General features: G+C 42.9%; 1 protein-coding gene and 1 long non-coding RNA gene across 3 annotated transcripts in view; one reads left to right on the top strand and one right to left on the bottom strand.

Moving 5' to 3' along the window:
* Positions 1-19,190, top strand: part of LOC126996950 (lachesin-like) — a 64,634-nt gene extending 45,444 nt beyond the window's left edge. Inside the window, exons 4-9 of the mRNA XM_050857905.1 lie at positions 1,613-1,798; positions 12,133-12,319; positions 14,077-14,205; positions 14,939-15,058; positions 15,650-15,823; positions 16,235-19,190. Of these exons, the coding sequence (XP_050713862.1) occupies positions 1,613-1,798; positions 12,133-12,319; positions 14,077-14,205; positions 14,939-15,058; positions 15,650-15,823; positions 16,235-16,611 (1,173 nt within the window). The 3' untranslated portion in view covers positions 16,612-19,190. The remainder of the gene's footprint in view (positions 1-1,612; positions 1,799-12,132; positions 12,320-14,076; positions 14,206-14,938; positions 15,059-15,649; positions 15,824-16,234) is intronic.
* The window catches only part of LOC126996951 (uncharacterized), a 113,992-nt gene that overhangs the window by 65,225 nt on the left and 28,497 nt on the right, over positions 1-20,270 (bottom strand). For both annotated transcript variants that reach the window (XR_007751765.1, XR_007751764.1), the window contains exon 3: positions 12,228-12,263. This is a non-coding gene — a long non-coding RNA (uncharacterized LOC126996951). The remainder of the gene's footprint in view (positions 1-12,227; positions 12,264-20,270) is intronic.

Genomic DNA, 20,270 nt, shown 5'->3' with positions numbered 1-20,270 from the left:
AGGGATACCAGGGGAGGATCTGTACGTGGGATGTTAAAGTTCATTTCACGATATTTCATGACTGCTTTTCTTTTGCAGGATCTTAATGAATGTTTGGTAATTAATACTATTACCAACGTTCGTGTGCTGAGACACTCCTTTTATTTGAGAGGAGTTGATTTATAAATGGTTAAAGAACGTTGTGGAGTGTTATAAACAGAATGCATCTTCGATATTTAGTTTTCAACCAAAACCTGCACACTTTCCCTCTCCATATCCTTCCAATTTCCTCTCTCTCTCTCTCTCTCTCTCTCTCTCTCTCTCTCTCTCTCTCTCTCTCTCTCTCTCTCTCTCTCTCTCTCTCTCTCTTCCGGATTTCAGGTATATCCATCTATTCCTTTTCTCTCCCTAGCTTTCTACTCACAGCCTCTTCCTTCCCTTACGCACCCATCTTTTCCGCCTTCCCGATCACAGCAAGAGACATAAGCAGATTCGCAAGCCCTTTCTCTTTCCCGTGTTCTTAGCATCACCCTGACAGGCCCAGCAAGGTAATCCCCAGCCACCCTCCTTCCAAGGCGATCCTCCCCGTGTATTCGGCACCCAAAAATGTCCAAGTCTCCCACCCGAATATCTGTAGGTGAAGGGCGTAAAAGATTTTTTCTGGTATTCGGATATTTTAACTTTCTTTTTTCTTTCACCTTTTTTGGTACCGCACCTTTTAAAAATGTGCGACTTTCCAGCAACCTGACACGTACTAAGTTTCTTTGCCACATTTTTCTTATATATATATATATATATATATATATATATATATATATATATATATATATATATATATATATATATATATATATATATATATATATATATATATCATGAGAACGTAAGAAGGGTTTGTGTCGCGCATAACGCCATCTGTCGTGAATATATAACCCGTGGGAGCCACCAGCCTGCCACATATCGACCCCCTTCCCACCTTTGGAACCTACGAAGCGTCGGACACGGACACAGACCCACCGGAATAACAATCGGCCTCTTGATTCCACTGGCGTGCTAATAGGGAGAGAAGCTGAACAACAGAAAAACGTGACACTATTTGAAGGATGAGACTCAGCTGTGTTCCCATTGTATGTTCGAAGTGAATAGAGAAATGGGGACTCTAAATTTAGCTCTAAGCCTTTCCTTTGTAGAGCTGAGTAAAGAGTGGATCAAGCAAATATTTCGTAGCCCCTAAAACACACTTGACGCAGCAACTATGACAAATCGCTGGTCATTTGTAATCACTTCATGCTATGGACATCAAATTTATTCAAAGATCTGGAGCAACCGATTAGTGCAGTTTGCCAAGTCGCAGGCAGGTGAACCTAGCCACCACTCATTAGAGGTAAGTTTAAGTAATCGCGTGCACTTTCATGTTGCACTCTTACTCTAATACTGCAACTTCATTAATCTTCATACATTACAGGTTCATTTACTTCCCTCCAGCTTCAGACCCATGAAATTCCACTATACTTTACCAATGAACCCACACATATTCATCCCTCTCAGTAACCTCATAAAATTAAAAAGAAATAACTACAATTATCATCTTCTCACCAACTTAAACAACCTTTCAATTATCTCACTTCGCCAGGTGGGGTGGGTGAAGGCAGACACCAAGGCTATCCAGGCCATCCACCACCAGGTCGTCACCCACAACCCTCGCGTCTCAGTAACCTACAGGGACCGGACCACCTGGAACCTCCACATCCGAAACGTACAGGAGGACGACCGCGGGGTGTACATGTGTCAAGTGAACACTGACCCCATGATAGCAGAGGTGAGTCAAGGAGGCGAGCAAATGACTAGTTGTAGTAGCAATCTGGTAGTAATACAACCTTAAGTTTTCTTTTTGTTCTATTATTTTGATGTGCATGTGTGTGGGTGTGTGGGTGGTAGCATGTGCTGGATTTATTTTTATATGGCCGCATTTCAGTCTTGGTATGAGAAAAATAAATTTCGACATCTTATTGGGATGAAAGCTTCTGTGGTCTCTCTCTCTCTCTCTCTCTCTCTCTCTCTCTCTCTCTCTCTCTCTCTCTCTCTCTCTCTCTCTCTCTCTCTCTCTCTCTCTCCACATCATCGGCCTGGAATTTATCGCCACTCAAGGATAATTTACCCACACAATTAATTTGGCTGACTGCCAGTGTCTTCCACTTTTGTCGTTGCCTCCTCCTCCTCCTCCTCCTCCTCCTCCTTCTCCTCCTCCTTGGCTCATTTTCGTTCTCTAAGTCTTCGTCTTGCTTTCCTTCGCCTTCGTTTTTTGAGGGGTCTCTCTCTCTCTCTCTCTCTCTCTCTCTCTCTCTCTCTCTCTCTCTCCTTTAGTGATTCTCAGATTTGTTCTTTCGATGTTTGTCTTTGTAAACTTCCCTTTTAATCACTCAATTAGAGAAATACACAGATAGACAGACACACAGACAGACAGACACACGGACAGACAGACACACAGATAGACAGACAGACAGATGGGCAGACAGACAGACGGAGAGCGGGAGCAGATGGGGTAATGTGAGATAGGTTGGCAAAAGGCTTGAGACACAAGGATTCACTTCATAATTAAGTTTAGAAATCGCTGGGGATTAACTAGTGGCCCCCTACGTGTTCTCTCTCTCTCTCTCTCTCTCTCTCTCTCTCTCTCTCTCTCTCTCTCTCTCTCTCTCTCTCTCTCTGTTTATTATGCTATTTGTGATGATTTTTTATTTTCCGTTCTCTTATTGTCATGTCTCTTGTCATTGGTCTATCATCTATTTCACTTCTGTAATTGCTTTAAAACAATTTTCACGTATTTTCTGTACATTTAGTCTTCCTTTCCCAATCCACGCACCCGATACCCTTCCTTTCAACACTTTAGCCTTTCTCTCTTGAACCGCCATCCATTTTATCGCCACAAACAAACCTCCCTTCCAACACTTCTCTCTTTCGATTACGCTTAAGTTTTCTTCGTCTCCCCACGCTGAAGTATCCTAATCTCCACAGCCACTTCCATTTTACGAACGGCTAGTTTTATCGGCCGTTTAGAGACAGAGGCGCCGACACCCCAGTATCAGGAGAGAAGTATAGACCCGCTGCAAACATTCCTAGACCCCTCACAGCTAGGCAGACCCGGCAGGCATTAGAGGCACAACTGGCGGTGTCGGGATAGGCAAATAGTGAGAACTGAGGGTGGGATGGGAGTGTCCCTGATCACTAAATGTATCGATCTTCTTCCTCTTCCCCCCTTCTGTGTGTGTGTGTGTGTGTTTGTGTGTGTGAGAGAGAGAGAGAGAGAGAGAGAGAGAGAGAGAGAGAGAGAGAGAGAGAGAGAGAGAGAGAGAGAGAGAGAGAGAGAGAGAGAGAGAGAGAGAGAGAGAAACGTAATGGACATCAAACAATAATTCACTCGTGAGGTTTTCCGTAAACACACACACACACACACACACACACACACACACACACACACACAGCGAGTCACACGCCGCAAAACAAAAGAGGTCCTGACGTCACTCACACAAGCACCTACTTAATCTGCCAAATGCACTACAAAACACAGCACAAGCACCTCCACCCACAAAGGAAAGCAGACAAAAAGAGAGAGAAAAGAGAAGATCCTAAAAAGACAGCACGAGGGGGGAAGGAGGGAAGATGCTTTCGGTCCCTTTTCTCCCAACTACTCCCTAAATTTCTGGCCGGAAGACAAGAGAGGGTCATTTTCTCACTAGCATTAAACGCCCAGACGGTCTTCTCGCTTTGAGTCTTCCCGGTATATATTACAGCCCGGGCTCGTGCTCCCAGAGGTCGAGCTAAATCTGAGAATAAAAGGGTGAGGTGCACTGTGATTTATTAGCTTTGTCCTGGTGGTGAAATTACCCTTAGAGGGGCAAGTGGTGCATGGGAGGGGCAGGGGGTTAGGGCAGGGGAAGGAAGTCTAAGGAGGTCTGTGTTTAGGGGTCGGAAGAAGTAGGGATGGTCCGGCAGGGCAGGGTGGGGGACTAAGGAAGAGAGGAGAGGGGAGGGGGAGGGTCTTTATGCACAAAAATGGTCATAAATTTGGCCCCCTTTTTATGCGGTTTATAATATTTCCTCGACGATTTTTGTTCGCCGCGGGAAATAAGTATGCGGGGGAATTTATTTTTGAGATACGAGTGTCGTTTAGCCGCACGCCGCCTCCGAGGCCTCCAATGCAAGGGTGTTATTGTGCCCTGGATATTCGGCAGTGTTTGCGCGGCGACACGAGCCGGGCGAGGAGGAGGACAAAGCTCTATACAGTTGTCTCACATCCTCAATAGACCTGGCGAGGCACCGAATATAAGACACATCAATAAGAGAATTTTATTACATTATATCCTCTATTGCAGCAAAAGAAACATTTTGTATACAATACTAAGCTGATTCTCAAGACTGTTATTCACAATGCGCACGGAGACCCACCGAATAGAGAATACAATAATACTTCGGCTTTTGTCATATTCGGATCAGCGAAGTTTTCTATACAGCTGAGAGAAATGTCAAATAAACAATGTTCAGCAAACCATTTTCTTTTCTATGTTCTTCCGAAACCAAACTATAGAGCCATCCAAAGATACTAAAGACAAGACAGAATTTTTCTGTTGATTAAATATTCATATTTCGAGTAAGTAAAGATGATGAAGCGATACAAGGCAGACACGAGACGATCTTGGACTACCCTTTAATTTACTGATTCAAATCTAACCAATTTAATGTTTTAGTAAAACGTTGCTATAACATCCATTGGGTGTTATTTCGATTGCTCTTAAATGTAAAACGTCGAGACTTCGGGTTTTAGTACAGATAGAAGCTGAGGACAGAAAGCCTGGGCAGCTGTTCCCCTTTCCTTACAGGTGGGTCGAGAAATGGGTACCTTGGGAAACCTGGCGAAGGTATAGTGCGATGTCACAGTTGGCCGAGTATTCCATGGCGAGACTCCTTCCCCTACAAAGGCTCAAATGTCAATGAAAAAAGTTTAAAGTCTGACCCAAGTGCAGCGCAGTGTTTGCCCTCCCTTTAACTTTTAGCCTGATTTGCATATTCATTAAAAAATAAAGTAAAATCTTATATTAGATCAGAAAAAAAATGTTCGGAAATGTTCATTTAAAAATCTCTCTCTCTCTCTCTCTCTCTCTCTCTCTCTCTCTCTCTCTCTCTCTCTCTCTCTCTCTCTCTGCAGGGGAGGGGGGTGTCTGCCTGTCTTTAAATCAATACGTCCCTGCCGGTGCAATTATTGTATTTTTCTTTCAAGTTTTATTCGTGTGTTGGGTTCCTCCGTTTACAATTTTACCGAACGAGAATAAAAGTCGAAAGGAAAACGGAAAGAAAAGAAAAGGAATAAAATTAAGAAAGCCTGCTGCGAGAGAGAGAGAGAGAGAGGACGGGGGGCAGGGGGAGAGGGAGCGAGCGGCCTCGTCCTCCCATTAATATGTTTGTAGAGTCAGGAGAGGGAGATAAGGCAGCGGCCGAGAGAGAATAAATGCAAATCTCTAGCCATAATGAGTCTTAATTGCTCTCCTCTCATTGGTTATTTACAGCCTCTGCTCTTACCAAAGGAGAGAGAGAGAGAGAGAGAGAGAGAGAGAGCCTATACCAATCTATCCACACAACCAACCACGAGGAGAGAGAGAAAGAGGGGAAGAACAAAGAAGTGTGAGAGAAGACAGAGAAGACTGAGGAAGGAACATGACAAAGACACAGAAATTAACAGGAAATGAAAAGATGGAGGATAGGAAGGCAAAACCGAACTGAAAACAAAGCACATTGGTAAAGGAAATTTTGAACAGGAGAAGAAGACAAATTCGCAAGATAGAAGTGGAAAGATCATAAAAAAAAGGAAACCAAATAAATCTACACAAAAAATGTTAATCTCATATATACTTTACAATTAGAGCAGTTGTCGTAGCAGGAGGGAGTAGTATACAAACATCAAAGAGAGGGTGGGGATCATTGGGAAAGTCGTTTGACCTGGATTGGACTAGTAATTGCTGAAGATGATATTTTTACAATCAGTATCAGTTTCCCATCGCCGGCTACGATTAGAAATGAATCTGGATGAATTAAATAAGAGCTGCCGGACCTCCTTTCAGTTCAAAAGCCCATGGTGAGCCTACGCAGAGATTTAAAGTCGTAAGAGTTCCAAGAACCAGGGACGCGTAAAATGAGATCAAGGGTGCGTTGAATGATCTCAGCCTCGATTTATAGTTTTCAATTGTAATAAAACAAGACAGAAGTAACAAAAGTGAGACAAATTTGGATCTGTAACTGTTTTGCTGATTAATCATCTTTAAATTTTAGAGAAAACTCTCATCACGAAAATTAAGAAAAAAATAGTTGGGTTACCTCGGCGCCCAACTCCGTCTTTTTAGTCTTTGAATTTACATCGCTACCAATGACCTCATGCCAAAGAACACAGGATCAACTGTACCATCGGGGTTACAAGAGTAAATACAACCATAAAAAAGGTAACATAAACTACTAAAGCCGCTTGTCACTGAGAGGGAGGTATTATAGGAGAGGAGAGCTCATTAACGGGTAGCTTGTACTTGCTTTGGGGTGTTTTCTTGATAACTTAACCAGCGTGTCTTTAGGTGAACAGAGAAGAGATCACATGCAAATAGGGTAAAGGAAGTCATTACCTCCAAAGCTTCTACAGTCGATCAATATGATAATGAGCCTTCTCCTCCCTGATCAAGACCCCCCATCACACACACACACACACACACACACACACACACACACACACACACACACACACACACACACACACACCTCTCTCTCCCTCCTCCTCCTCTTCCTCCTCCTCCTTCTCGGGTAGATAATTAGGTACATTACCTCTAAAGAGTGCCAGAAGGAGGAGCTTGGCCCTCTACATTATGCCGGCAACACCCCACACCTCACGCCCTTATCTCCTACGCCCACCCACGCCTCTGCCAAAAAGAACGGAACCCCCCCCCCCCATCCTCCTCTCTCTCTCTCTCTCTCTCTCTCTCTCTCTCTCTCTCTCTCTCTCTCTCTCTCTCTCTCTCTCTCTCTCTACCCATATACTCACCTTGCTTCCTCAACCCTCTGTTTCTGCCTCTTACCCCCCTACCTCTTTTTTTTTCTTAGGAGGTGTCAGTGAAGCATTTTGATTTGTTTGTAGTTGATTGGTTATGGTTTACTCGATTTACTAATGTTGATGCTGATATTATTAATCTTCCACAACTTCCTTGTTCAACCAGAGATGAAAATACGTTTTTTTTTTTCATGATAACTTGCCTCCTCATCATTATCCTCGTCGCATTAGCCAAGATCTGAACCCACATAAAGATACAGGACGATCTAAAATAGTTCCTTATCGATTCAATGAAGGATGTGAGGCATAAACCATAGAACAAGGGAATCCATTTAGACTAGATAAGAAATAACAAATCACTAGTCATGTTTCATTCATTTCCTTTTCCTAATCGATATAATATTCTTCGATCAACATGAATAAATAACATGTACTCAAATTCGTACCCAAATCAAGTTCCTTTCCTCGTCTATATTCCTTAGGGGGACGCATTGACCCAAAAAAGCTACGCATGGGACTCTGGCTTGGCTTCGGCGCTCCGCTACCCAAACACACCAATTGAGACCCTTGTGATCTTCTTGAAAACTTATTATCTTTCGAGGACAGCCACGTAGGAAGGAGGGAGGGGCAAGGGGGCGCAAGTTAGCCTAATTAATTTATAGTTTCTGGCCCTGAGTTTTATTCATGGGGGAGGAGAGGAAGGGAAGGGAGGGGAAAGGAAGGGAAGAGAAGGGAAGGGAAAGAACATAGGAGGAGGAGGAGGAGGAGAATAAAGGGTGAGAATGATTTGGTGGGGGGTTGAAAAGAGAAATATGAGGTGCTTGTGGTGATGGTAATGATGGATAGGGAGGTGGGTGTGGTGATGGTAGGTGTGGCTGTAATTAATGATGATGATGATAATTATAAGTGTGGTGGCGACAGTGAACGATAGCTGGCGATTGTTTTTTTTGGTTAATGGGTGAGAGACGGCAATAAATAAGACAGATGGAATTACGATGACAAAAAAGAGTATCATAATGGATTTTTTTGACGATAGTGATCTAGCAACTATAAGAAACCATATCAGGAGCCTAAGTTACTCATTGGTTACCCTCGTGAATGTAACTTGAGAAAGCGGAGGAGAATTTACTAAGAATGAGTGGACGAAGAAAGAGGAAGGACGAGAAAGGAGGAGAGGGATAAGAGGATGTGCTTACAAGTATAAAACATGTGAAAGCGGCTCTTAATCTCACAGTTTTTCTCGCTGGGAACCAACGAGTCTTTACATCACACTATTTTTACCTGTCTGTTAGGCTCATGATCCTTGAGCGGCGGATGAAGAAAAAATGTTTGTGAACGGATTATAAAAGTAATTGTCTCATCTGCTTTGGTAATGAAGGAGAAAATTTATACAGCTGAAACTAACTCCCACAGAGAGAGAGAGAGAGAGAGAGAGAGAGAGAGAGAGAGAGAGAGAGAGAGAGAGAGAGAGAGAGAGAGAGAGAGAGAGAGAGAGAGAGAGATTAGAATTTTCTCATTACAAAAGCAAGTGGTGAACTGAGGAACCAAAAGGGAAGGAAGGAAAGTAGAGAAGAGGGAGCGAAGAAACCGACAGTGTGTGTGTGTGTGTGTGTGTGTGTGTGTGTGTGTGTGTGTGTGTAATTTACTACGACCACGACATACACAGAGAGGGAAAGTTAAATAGAAAATAGGCTTGTGAATTTAGTTTAGACATTTTTTTTAAGTTTCTCTTCAAAGCATTAATTACCAGCCCCTGTCCCAAAAATTGAAAAGTGCACTGATGTCTTACCTGATCAAAATATATGTAAAATAATAAGTGTTGAAGAAGTCACACCCTCTCCCATACCTACAAGCCACTCAGTCACTTTCACGCTCCCTTGCACACACTTCTTAACTACCTACAATCGATAGCCAGTTGAAGCGTGAGAGACCTCGGCCCATAATTACAATTCTTTATCTTGTAAGTAATTAAAACTCAGGTAAAGTAGTGGCGCTTATGTAAATGAAACCCATTACGCTTTTATGACAGACCCACTCAGTCTAGCTCATTACAGAGGCTCTCAATAATGGCACAGACCTTTTTCTCAGACCTCTCAAGACCTTGTGTTGGATGGTCTATCATTTGGACGGCCACCACGAGAGTATAAAAACTCGCATTATATATATTCTTCTTTTCTTTTCAAACCCGTGACAATAATGATGTAGATGATCGCTGCATCATCCGAACAAACACATGACGACAATAAGTAAGAAGATTTAAGATATATATTACATGTTATTTACTGATGTTAATAATTATTATCGACTGCCAATACAAAAATGTTTTAATAAATTCCTAGATACTTCCACACATGTTCAAAACTAAAACAAAAAAATATATAATAGGGTTTTTAATGGATAACAAAGGAATTATTGTCATATGTATACTCAGGTGTCTCGCCAAAACCCACGCCTACCCGTTCCTGTACATGTTGGGACGTTTTCCTAAATATTTTGCCCGAAGATATTAGACTGTTGCATTTGATGATCGACCACTAAATATTCGGGAAAATAGAACGTGAATATCTGAAGGAAAATTTGGAGGTAAATATACACAGCTTGGGCAATAAGGTTCCTTCATGAATTTATTACAGAGCCAGTGAGGATATTGGAAGCCTGTGCCCTCAGCCTCAACTCAGCTTAGCCTTACCCCCCCCCTCCCTCCCATCTCTCTCTCTCTCTCTCTCTCTCTCTCTCTCTCTCTCTCTCTCTCTCTCTCTCTCTCTCTCTCTCTCTCTCTCTCTCTTTTTAAGTCATTCTAAAAGACCATACGACCCTTATGAATTCTGCTGGAGAAAAGAAGATAAGAAAAGAACTTTCTAGTAGACTCCGCACAACTTTTTTTTTATTATTTTGAAGAAAACTTTCAACTGAGATAAAATAATGTATGAAATCAATGTTCGTGGGTTCTCTCTCTCTCTCTCTCTCTCTCTCTCTCTCTCTCTCTCTCTCTCTCTCTCTCTCTGATCTCCGCAAAGTTCCAGTCGAGACGGTTTTCTCGCTGAATCAGGTTTTACGAAGTTGGTCTAAAGTTTTGATGAGAATGGGTCCCGTTACCTTGATTGGGCCCGGTTGACTAGGGGCCTCGGGGCAGGTATGAAGGGGAGACGAGGAGAGGAACAGGTGTCTCTCAGTGTTTATTACTACTCGCCCTGATACACCTTGTTGTCGGCGGGGAAGTTTATGACCCACTGAAGGACGCCCCCTCAACTTTTTTTTTTTTTTAAGCGTTGCCTGACTTTCCTTCGTTGTATAGAATAGGAGGATCAGCGATTTTCTCCTTCGTTATATTTTCAGGGCGCTGTTCCCCGTTTTCTTCTGTGCCTTATTGTTTGGTTGATGTTTTTTTTCCGCAGATTTGTGAAGCTTCCTAACTTCCTCCTTACTCATTTTAAAAGTGTGTCATTAGCTTGCAAGGTTGTTTTCATGATCTTCCGCAAACAAATCTTTGTTATAGAGATTTCCTCTTTCACAGTTTAAACTCCTTAGACTACACCTAATTAAGGGCAAAAGTCAATTTCAACAGCTTTTCTTCATTAATGTAGCTTACGTGATAAAACCGCGTTTATTGAATACGCAAAATAACTCTCTCTCTCTCTCTCTCTCTCTCTCTCTCTCTCTCTCTCTCTCTCTCTCTCTCTCTCTCTCTCTCTCTCTCTCTCTCGTAAAATTTTCCACCAACATTTCCCTTTGTTTGTTTCCTATAATTTTGGAAGTCGTAGATGTCATTTCAAAAAATGATAAAAAAATCATTCACAAACATAAATATACACAAACATAAACATAAACATAAGTAATACACATGGTACAGATATCACTGAAAAAAGGGAAAGCATTGGCAAGCAGTGGGCAAAATATACACATTTGGAAAAATGAAAATAAAGTTGTAATCAATACTTATTGAACCTCAGAAAAAGTATATATAACTTCTGGAGTTGCATATCATTTGTTGTTTTAATCACTAGCAACAACAACAAAAATATACCTTAGGGGTAACTCAAAATAAATACAGAAAAATAAGATTTACTATATGACTACACTAAAAAAAAAAAAAAAAATCTAGGTATAAAAATGAGTGAAGCTGAAGAGTTGAGCGTTGAGCCACACACACCAAGGTCTTTGGAGTTTCATTCAACTGTGCGACCGACAGCCTCCCGGCGCCACTAGGAACTGCACAAAAGAATGCTAAAAGGGGGTATATTTGGGGGGAGGCAATAAATGATTTTCGACATTAATGTCACATGAAAATTTTCTACCACTGTTAACACAAAATTATTAGAGATCAATATAGTATTGCTTTATGAGTTAAAAGACAATATTTGAGCAATAAAATCACATCTATTTACCTCATTTAAATAAACAATATATTTTGCGCAACAAAAAATAAAATATACGATGCACTGGTGATATATATTTTTTTTTTATTGCAAAGCTCTTACCGATAACATCATGTGCAGTCACCATGCGAGCTCTTCAGTGTGCCTGTATTGCGTATCTAGTCAGCAGCACTGGCAGGTGACAGGACGCCGCATCTGAAATCTTGAGAGCTCTTGATAGATGAGGAATGTTGAGCTTCTGCTTCCCGCGTGGCCAGATCACGTCCACTGCTTGCTCCTTCAAATATTTACGTTCGATCATTCTTGTACCACATCCTCTTCTGATTTTCACTCCTGATCACCCGCGCATATCTGCACTTCAACGCCTTCGTGTGCCAAAATCCATAGCGAGCGACCGACACAACGCTTCCTTCCTCAAAAAGACCACTCAGAAATTTGAAGCTGATGGGCACGCCTTCACAGCAGTCCCACGGGCCACGCAATGATCACGTGAAAACGAAAGCAGAGGGTTTGGGATACCCCACGTATGTCTTTTGGGGTTAATAAGTGCAACCTCTCCCTCCAGTGACACATGCCACCCCTAGAGGTCGTGATGTCTCGAGAGAATAACAGAAGACATTGAGGTTACTCTAACATTCGTACCGTCTATGATCTGCCTTTAAAAAATCGGTGGTACCTATTTTTTTTTACCTACAGATGGCTCACCTAGAGGTCGTGGTGCCTCCTGAGATCGTGGACAACGCCACCTCAGGGGAAACCACAGTGGAAGAAGGAAACTCTGTCACTCTTACCTGCAAGGCCAGAGGGTTCCCGGTTCCCGTCGTGTCCTGGAAGAGAGAGGAAAATGCTAAGATTGTTCTCCGAGACCAAGGCAACAAAAAAGGTCAGTGGGAATACATGACAATAAAGCGGAGGAAATCATCTCAAGTCTTAGACAATTAAAGATCTGTGTTTGCTTCTTCAGCGAGCCCAGTAAACAATATAGGTTAGAATATAAAAATAAATCGGATGCTTACTTCTTTTTAGTTATGGGAAATCAATGGTGTTCCGTATGAAAAGAAATATATAACACTGATTATCTATTCTCAAATCAGCTGGGATTGAGGAATTGATAGAGATCTTAAGGAATGCAAAAGGCAAATATGTGATGAAAATACTCAAATCATTTATAATTTTCTTCATATTCCGTCTCGTGTGGGAATGAGTGACTTTTGGCAGACTTTCAAGCCTTCCAAGAAAGAAAATTAATTGCTTTGAGGCCTTTATGAAGTTAAACTATTCGTCAATTGAAAAAAAAAAAAAAGAGGGAAAAAAGTTATATATGAGTTACGAGGCTATAATGGTGTGTGTGTGTGTGTGTGTGTGTGTGTGTGTGTGTGTGTGTGTGTGTGTGTGCTTATGAGTATGCACGCGTTCCTATCTTCACGCTACAAACTATTTGAGGCAGTTCAACAACTATGCCTCAGTGGAACTCTCATTACCGTGTTCATACTCACACATTCCCGCCTCTGTTCCCTCCCGTCGCCTCCTCTCCATTCACGCCTCTCCCCCGTCGCGGCAGGGAAAAAAATATAGAAAAATAGTTCCCAGACATTTCCAACATCGGATTTGCGGTGCAGAAACAGTAACATATTGCAGGGTTTTAGAGGCGCGAGGCGGAACACGAATTTCTATAGCAACTAGCGCGTTTCCTGGCATCCCGAAATTGACCCTTCTTTCGGCCACCTCTTTGGATCATTTTTAGGAGCAGCGAGTAGCGGGCTTTTTTTATTATTGTTTCATTTTTTGTGTGCCCTTGAGCTGTCTCCTTTGTTGTAAAAAAAAAAAAAACAGAGAAGACTGGTTTATTTGTATTCAAAATGTGTATATCGTTGTATATTAAAAGGAATCAATATCGCTGTAATTATTCAATCCTAAAACCCATTGTTCTCTTAATCCTCCCACAAGTAACATGTTTCCTGACTAGAGAAGACGTATGTATTTGTATTTAAACTCGTGTGTATCTTTCAATAGTAAAAAACAAAACAATAATCACGTAATCAGTTGTCAGTACTAATGTTCATACTGTTCTCGCCGTTAATCCTTCCACAACTAACATGTTACGTGATCAGAGAAGACGTATGTATTTGCATTTAAACTCGAGTGTATCTTTGTATAGTAAAAAACAAAACGATATGATGTAATCAGTTGTCAATACTAGTGCTCATACTGTTCTCGTCGTTAATCCTTCCACAACTAACATGCTTCCGGGCAACTGAGAAGAATAATGTATTTGTATTTAAATTCGTGTATATCGCTGTATATCAAAAATCAGTATCGCTGTAATCAGTTATCAGTCCTAAGGCCCATAGAGGAGAGTATCAAGACATCTCCACCCCGGAATCGACCTTTCTTTTGGCCTTTCGTTCTTTTTTTATTTTGCCAGAGCAGAGTTTAGCGGTCTTTTTTGTTGTCGTTTTTTGTTTTTTTACCCTTGAGCTGCCTCCCTTACTGAAAAAAAATACTGTTCTTCCTCTGATTAACCCTTCAAATGCTGTTCTCCCTCCCATTAATCCTTCAAATACTGTTCTCCCTCCCATTAATCCTTCAAACGCTGTTCTCCCTTACATTAACCCTTCCCCGTTCCTTCCCTCGCCCCAGTGATCAGCACGGAGGGCGAGCAGCTGCACCTCACACGAGTCAAGAGGTCAGACATGGGTGCCTACCTCTGCATCGCGAAGAACGGCATCCCTCCCTCCGTCAGCAAAAGGATAATGCTCAGAGTCACCTGTGAGTGCTGTTTGTTATTGGTTTTTATCGCAATGTTGGAAGGTTTATAAGTCTACTAAAAAAAAATGCATTCGAGTGTAATACCTGTGTTTTACCTTTACCTGTTTATGTGTTTGCTAGTTAGGTATCTTTTTTTTTCTTTTTTTTAAGCCTTGAGTTATTTATTTATCGACCTGTTTGCACCGTCAATTCGTTTATCTCAGCTATTTTTTTTTTATTCCTATTATTCATCCACTTTTTTCCTTGCACACTTTCATACCTTTTCAATTATCTAAATACGACTGTCTTTCCCACGCGCCTTGCTTCCCATTTACAACAGGCATTTTTTTCTTTATCTCCACATTTCCAGCTTACTATTTTCTTTATTCCTATTATATAACCACTTGTTTCGTTGCATTCTTTCATACTTTTCCAACTATCTATATTCGACTATCTTTTCCACAGGCCTTGCTCTCCATTTGCATCAATTTTTCTTCATCTCAGTACTTTCCATCTACCTAACTAACACTGATCACCTCTCCCCGCACCTTAGTCCCGGTATCACATCTATATAATTAAAAACAGATGCGAGATGGGTGTGGAGGTGGCATATGTGGCGTCTGCTGTACGACTATTCTTTCTAATTATGGTAGTATTAGAAGGGACTAGATATCTACCTCCTCCAACTGTCCTGTGGTCTCACAATAAAAATAACAGCTGCTATTTATATCTGCTCCTTCCGTCTCTCCGCCAGTCTCCCCGCTGCTGGAGGTTCCCGTGCATATGATCGGATCTCCTATCGGGAAAGAAGTGACCATCAGGTGCCGCGTCGAGTCTTCCCCTAGGGCCGTGACTACCTGGAGGAAGGAGCCAGGTGAGCCCACGTGTATTGGGTGGAGAGTATCAGGACACCTCTCCACCCGAAATTGACCTCCTTTTTGGCCTCTCGTTGTTTTCTTTTGTTGGGGCAGCGTCTAGCGGGCCTTACTGTTCCTTTTTTTATTTCTTGAGTTGCCTCCCTTCATGGTAAAAAATGACTAATTAGATTTAATGAGACACACTTCCCAGCGTTGGAGATGCGTTTTAGTATTTACGTGACTAGCACCAAAGAAATCAAAGGTTAGTTTACTGCCGTTCCCTTTGGTAAACGGAAATTCAGGTATTGATAAAAGGTTCTTCATGTCGTCACGCCAAAAAAGATATTTAATGTCAAGACAAAATCAGTCTTTACAACCATTAGGACGATCATTCTCTCTTACTTGTGGCTTCTGATACATGACGATCAAACAGGTATGTCATTTCAGTGCATTATGCAGTAGGAATCACAGGTGTTCAATGGCATCAAGTGTGCGACGGAGACGAGAATACCTTTCATATACTAAACATCAACTCTATTTTTCCTTCACAAACCTCTCTACCACCAACCCTACAACGACAACAACTCTCAACACTCAACTCTCCCCAGACGAGCAAATGATCATTGGCAGCAGGAAGTACAGCGTGTCGGAGGAGCCGGAGGGTTTCTACGTCACCCACATGAGTCTCACCATCAAGAACTTCACGAGGGCTGACGCAACCACCTACCGCTGCGTGGCTAGCAACTCCCTCGGGGCCAGCGCTTCCTCAGTCCAGGTGTACGGTGAGTGTGTGGGTAGAGTGCACAGGTGTGAGAGCAGGTGTGGGAGGGGAGGGGGACGGTTAGTGGAAAGTTTGTTGCTGGAAGAGTTGGGTGATTGTAGGTGAGAGGTGAGGTAAATGAAGGGAGGAAAGGGAACAGAAAGGAGAGATAAGGGAGGGGAGAGAGTAGTAGTTTGTTTCTGGAAGGGTTGGGTGATCGTAGGTGAGAAAAAGGTGAGGTAAAGTGAGGGGAGAGAAGAGATAATGGAGGGGAGAGGGAGAGGAGACGTGAGGGAGGGGAGATATGAGAGCAGAGTATGTGTGTGTGTGTGTCTGTTTGTGCAGGGGGGGGAGGAGGAGCAAGAAAAGCAAGAGAAAGCAAAGCCATGTCAAATCCCACATCACAAACCCATCTCCTCGTCCCTCCACACAGAGATCTTGCCCCAGGAGCCAATCGTGCCCAAAGAGGAGGAGGAACGGAAGATGGAGAACAGCATCCCAAACCCGGACTCGGAGGCGGAGAAGGACGACGACTCTCACTCTTTGGACTTCGATCACTCCCTCAAAACGACCTACTTTCCCTCAGGCGGCGACTCGGGGTACGAAGCGGAGCAGGAAGCACCCATGGTGGAGGAGGAAATCCCGAAGAAAAACTCACGCAACACGATCTACAGCCTCTTCAACGGATGCCCCGCCTTAGAAGGGATGATGGGAGGCGTATGGTCATCGTGGGCGTGGGCGTGTGGGTGTGTAGCCTGGGTGTTGGTGTGGCCCCGTCTCGCCCTCGCTCACTACAACCCTATACTCTAGAGGCTCATGATGTGTGTTGTTGTTGTATCTATCCATAGGTCTGTGTTGTTGTTACGATTAACGTTACTCGGAACTCCTCAATCACCCCTTCAACCCTCAGCTCCCTAAGATCAACCTCACAGTCGACTTCTCCCTGAACAATGACAATGAGACCCGCATACCAGGATGGGAAGAGGAATCTGCCGTTTTTCCTAACCTGCAATTCCTTTAAAGAGGACTTTGTATCCCCTGAACTCCGGCTGAATTCAGAAACAGCATTCCCTAACTCAAGTTAAGGATTTTACAGTCCCAAAAACCAGAAACTCTGAAGTAGAGGAATCTGCAATGAAGTGGTAGTGTTAGCGCTCCCTTTGCTTCTTCAAACCCGGTCAGGGAGATACATGCTATACCGAAACCCCAGAAAAGATCATGTGCAATATTTTCTTGTAAGCTTCGGACCGGTACAAGGGAAACGCTCTCTCGAAACCCCCAAAAGAGGAGTCGGCATACTTTCCTCGTGGGCCCCGGACTGCAGAATCCCTACGGCTCCCTCAGTACACCGGCACACAACCCTGCATCAGGAAGGTGTTAGCGGCCACAGCCCCCAATCAATACCCCGCTCAGGTGACCTTGTATCACTTCCACGTGTAGCAGCGACTATACCCTTGATTATCGCACCACGTGGAGGACTGACTCCGCTGTGACTTGAGACGACGTGAACCTTGCGACGAACGACAATATATAGAGTTTTGGAAGGATTGTATATGAAGCAAAGAAACCTTATATATATACACTAGACTTCCCATTAACGATCTGTAGTCTCTGGGAAGTTATATATCTAGTGAACAACGAATAGAGGACATGAACCATTTTATTCTCCCTATCCCAATGTCTATACAGATATATAACTGTTATATCCCCATCCCTCTATCCTACCCCCCTCTGTCTTCCTCCCTCTCCTCCCCCCCTCACCCTCCCTAGTTCCCCCTCGTGCCCGAATAAGCGTAACGTGTAGGGTAGACTGGAGTAAATATATATATAAAAAGGACTATTGGTGTACATATAGAAACCGTAAGGATGTTTTTACCCGTATATAGAAGATACAACTAGTGCTTCCATTGTTCATATCAAGAAAACAGGGTCTCTCTTTCACACTGTAATGGCTGGTCTACACACACACACACACACACACACACACACACACACACACACACACACACACACACACACACACACACACAGCTACACACACACACACACACACACACACACACACACACACACACACACACACACACACACACACACACACACACACACAAAGACAGACACACACACACACACACACACACACACACACACACACACACACACACACACACACACACACACACACACACACACACACACACACACACACACACACACACACACATACACACACACATACCAACGAGAGCTTTTCTAGACAAACTGCATCAATGCTTTTGGCCAGGAAAAAAAATCTGTAATGGGCTACTCATTAACAGGTGTGAGTTACCTGGCGAAACCTACGTACTTGTTGTTGTTGTTGTTCTTGTCGTTTTGTTTAGCGTGAAAGGCGATTACAGATTCGGGATCAAGAGACCGAACCTACTCAAGTGACGTTTTCCTTGACAATAAAGAGAAAATGTATATATATATTTTTTTTTCATTTATTATTCGACGGGCAGGAGTGTAGTGAGAAGTGTCATTATCATAGTGTGTGTGTTCACGATGTATGATTTGGTAAAGGACTCGAAATACTAAATACCAGGAAATGTATCTCGTATAAAATTTTATCATCACGTAGTGGATGTGTTTCAAAACCAAAAAAAAACAGTAGATTTACGAGGTATTAGGTTAAGAATCTTTATATCACTGAAATTTCAATATAAGAAATGAGACAAAAACGGAATATAAAAATAGCTGTTGGTGAAATTAAACTCCAAATGAAAAACGTGAAATATCCAACAAAAATCACTACGGAGGAAAGTTGACTAGATGGAAAATAAGAAAACTTGATCCTAGACACATACTAGTGCCGAAAGAACGTGCCATGCAGTGATGTAAGATAACGTACCGATCGAGTTCACGAGAGTATGAGTGCGTGTGTCTGTTCAACTGCATGTATACGTATATTTATGCATACCGAAAACTAGTGACGCGATTCTTGTATACAAGCAGTGACATCTCAAGTAAGGATTCACTGATACAAGCCATGAATGTTGGTGCATACAAGAGGTTTATCTGAGTCTATACTATACACAATACAATACTACAGTGTGTTTGTGTATATACATAGGGTCTTGTATTACGCGATGCATATCCCAAATAAATTTATATGAATATGTATGCGTATGATATGACTATTTACACCAATCCATTCACACACACACACACACACACACACACACACACACACACACACACACACGGAATGAGAGAAGGGAGGAGAAGGATAAAGAGCCGAGCAGCCCTTGACACACACACACACACACACACACACACATACACACACACACACAACAATAACAAGAGTGTGTTTCGCCACCACAGTCACGCTTCAATAAATTACTGTATACGTCCTCCGGCCTGAGCACTGTGTTTCTTTGTCCCTTGTTCCTCCGTCACCGCCCCCAGGAGGCTCAACGCAGAAGGGGAAACTATGGGGAAGAAAAGAAATGCAGGAGTGACGATGAAACGGCAAAAAAAAGGAGGAAGGGGAAAAGATGGTTAATAAATGAAGGAGTGGCAATGGAAAGATAAAAGAAAAAAAAGGAAAGGGGAAAAAGATGGGAAAATAAATGAAGGGGTGAAAATGAAAAGGTTATAAAGAAAAGGAGAAAAAGTAAACACGGATTCGTTAGAGAAAATATTTAACTTGCAGCAGAAAATCTATAATAGTGACAAAAGAGAGAGAGAGAGAGAGAGAGAGAGAGAGAGAGAGAGAGAGAGAGAGAGAGAGAGAGAGAGAGAGAGAGAGAGAGAGAGAGAGAGAGAGAGAGAGGCAACAGCTTGTGAGAGAGGCCACACTACCACGACCACTACCACCACCACTACCACCACTACCCTTCCGTAACCTCACAAAACCACAACCGCACGAGATCGTTCACCACACACACACACACACACACACACACACACGCACACACACACACGCACTTTGCTTCCTGATCCATCGGCATTCAGGTCTAACTAAACTATTTCCCAATTACAATTACAAGCGAGGAATCTACCACTTCGGTGCGATACGCTTCGATTGGCGGATCAGTGAAGCTTCGGAGCGAACGAAAATGTTTCACTCGGGTTCGCTCGGGTCACAGGACGGGAAAGTATCAATATCAGTGTTCCATATACAACACACGGCGGGCAATCGCTTTATTATTGGGTTCCGGCGTCCAACTCCTGCATATTATAGCGGCAGGGTGCGTGTGTGTGTGTGTTGGGGGAGGAAGGTGCGTGGTGGTGGAGGGATGGAAGGAGGAAGAGGGAGTGAGATGTAGAGACGGAAGGGAAGGGAGAAGGGAAGTCAAGGGAACGGAAGGGAAGGGAAGGAAAAAGGGGAAGCGAGAGTTTGGCGTATATGCTTTCTATTCTCACCGTCCATCTCCATCAATGTGAAGTACTCTCTCTCTCTCTCTCTCTCTCTCTCTCTCTCT

This window comes from Eriocheir sinensis, chromosome 11, assembly GCF_024679095.1.
Source record: "Eriocheir sinensis breed Jianghai 21 chromosome 11, ASM2467909v1, whole genome shotgun sequence".
NCBI classification, from domain to species: Eukaryota; Metazoa; Arthropoda; class Malacostraca; order Decapoda; family Varunidae; genus Eriocheir; species Eriocheir sinensis.
The sequence above is the reverse complement of the archived record's forward strand: the minus strand, read 5'-3'. Positions and strand labels throughout refer to the sequence as shown.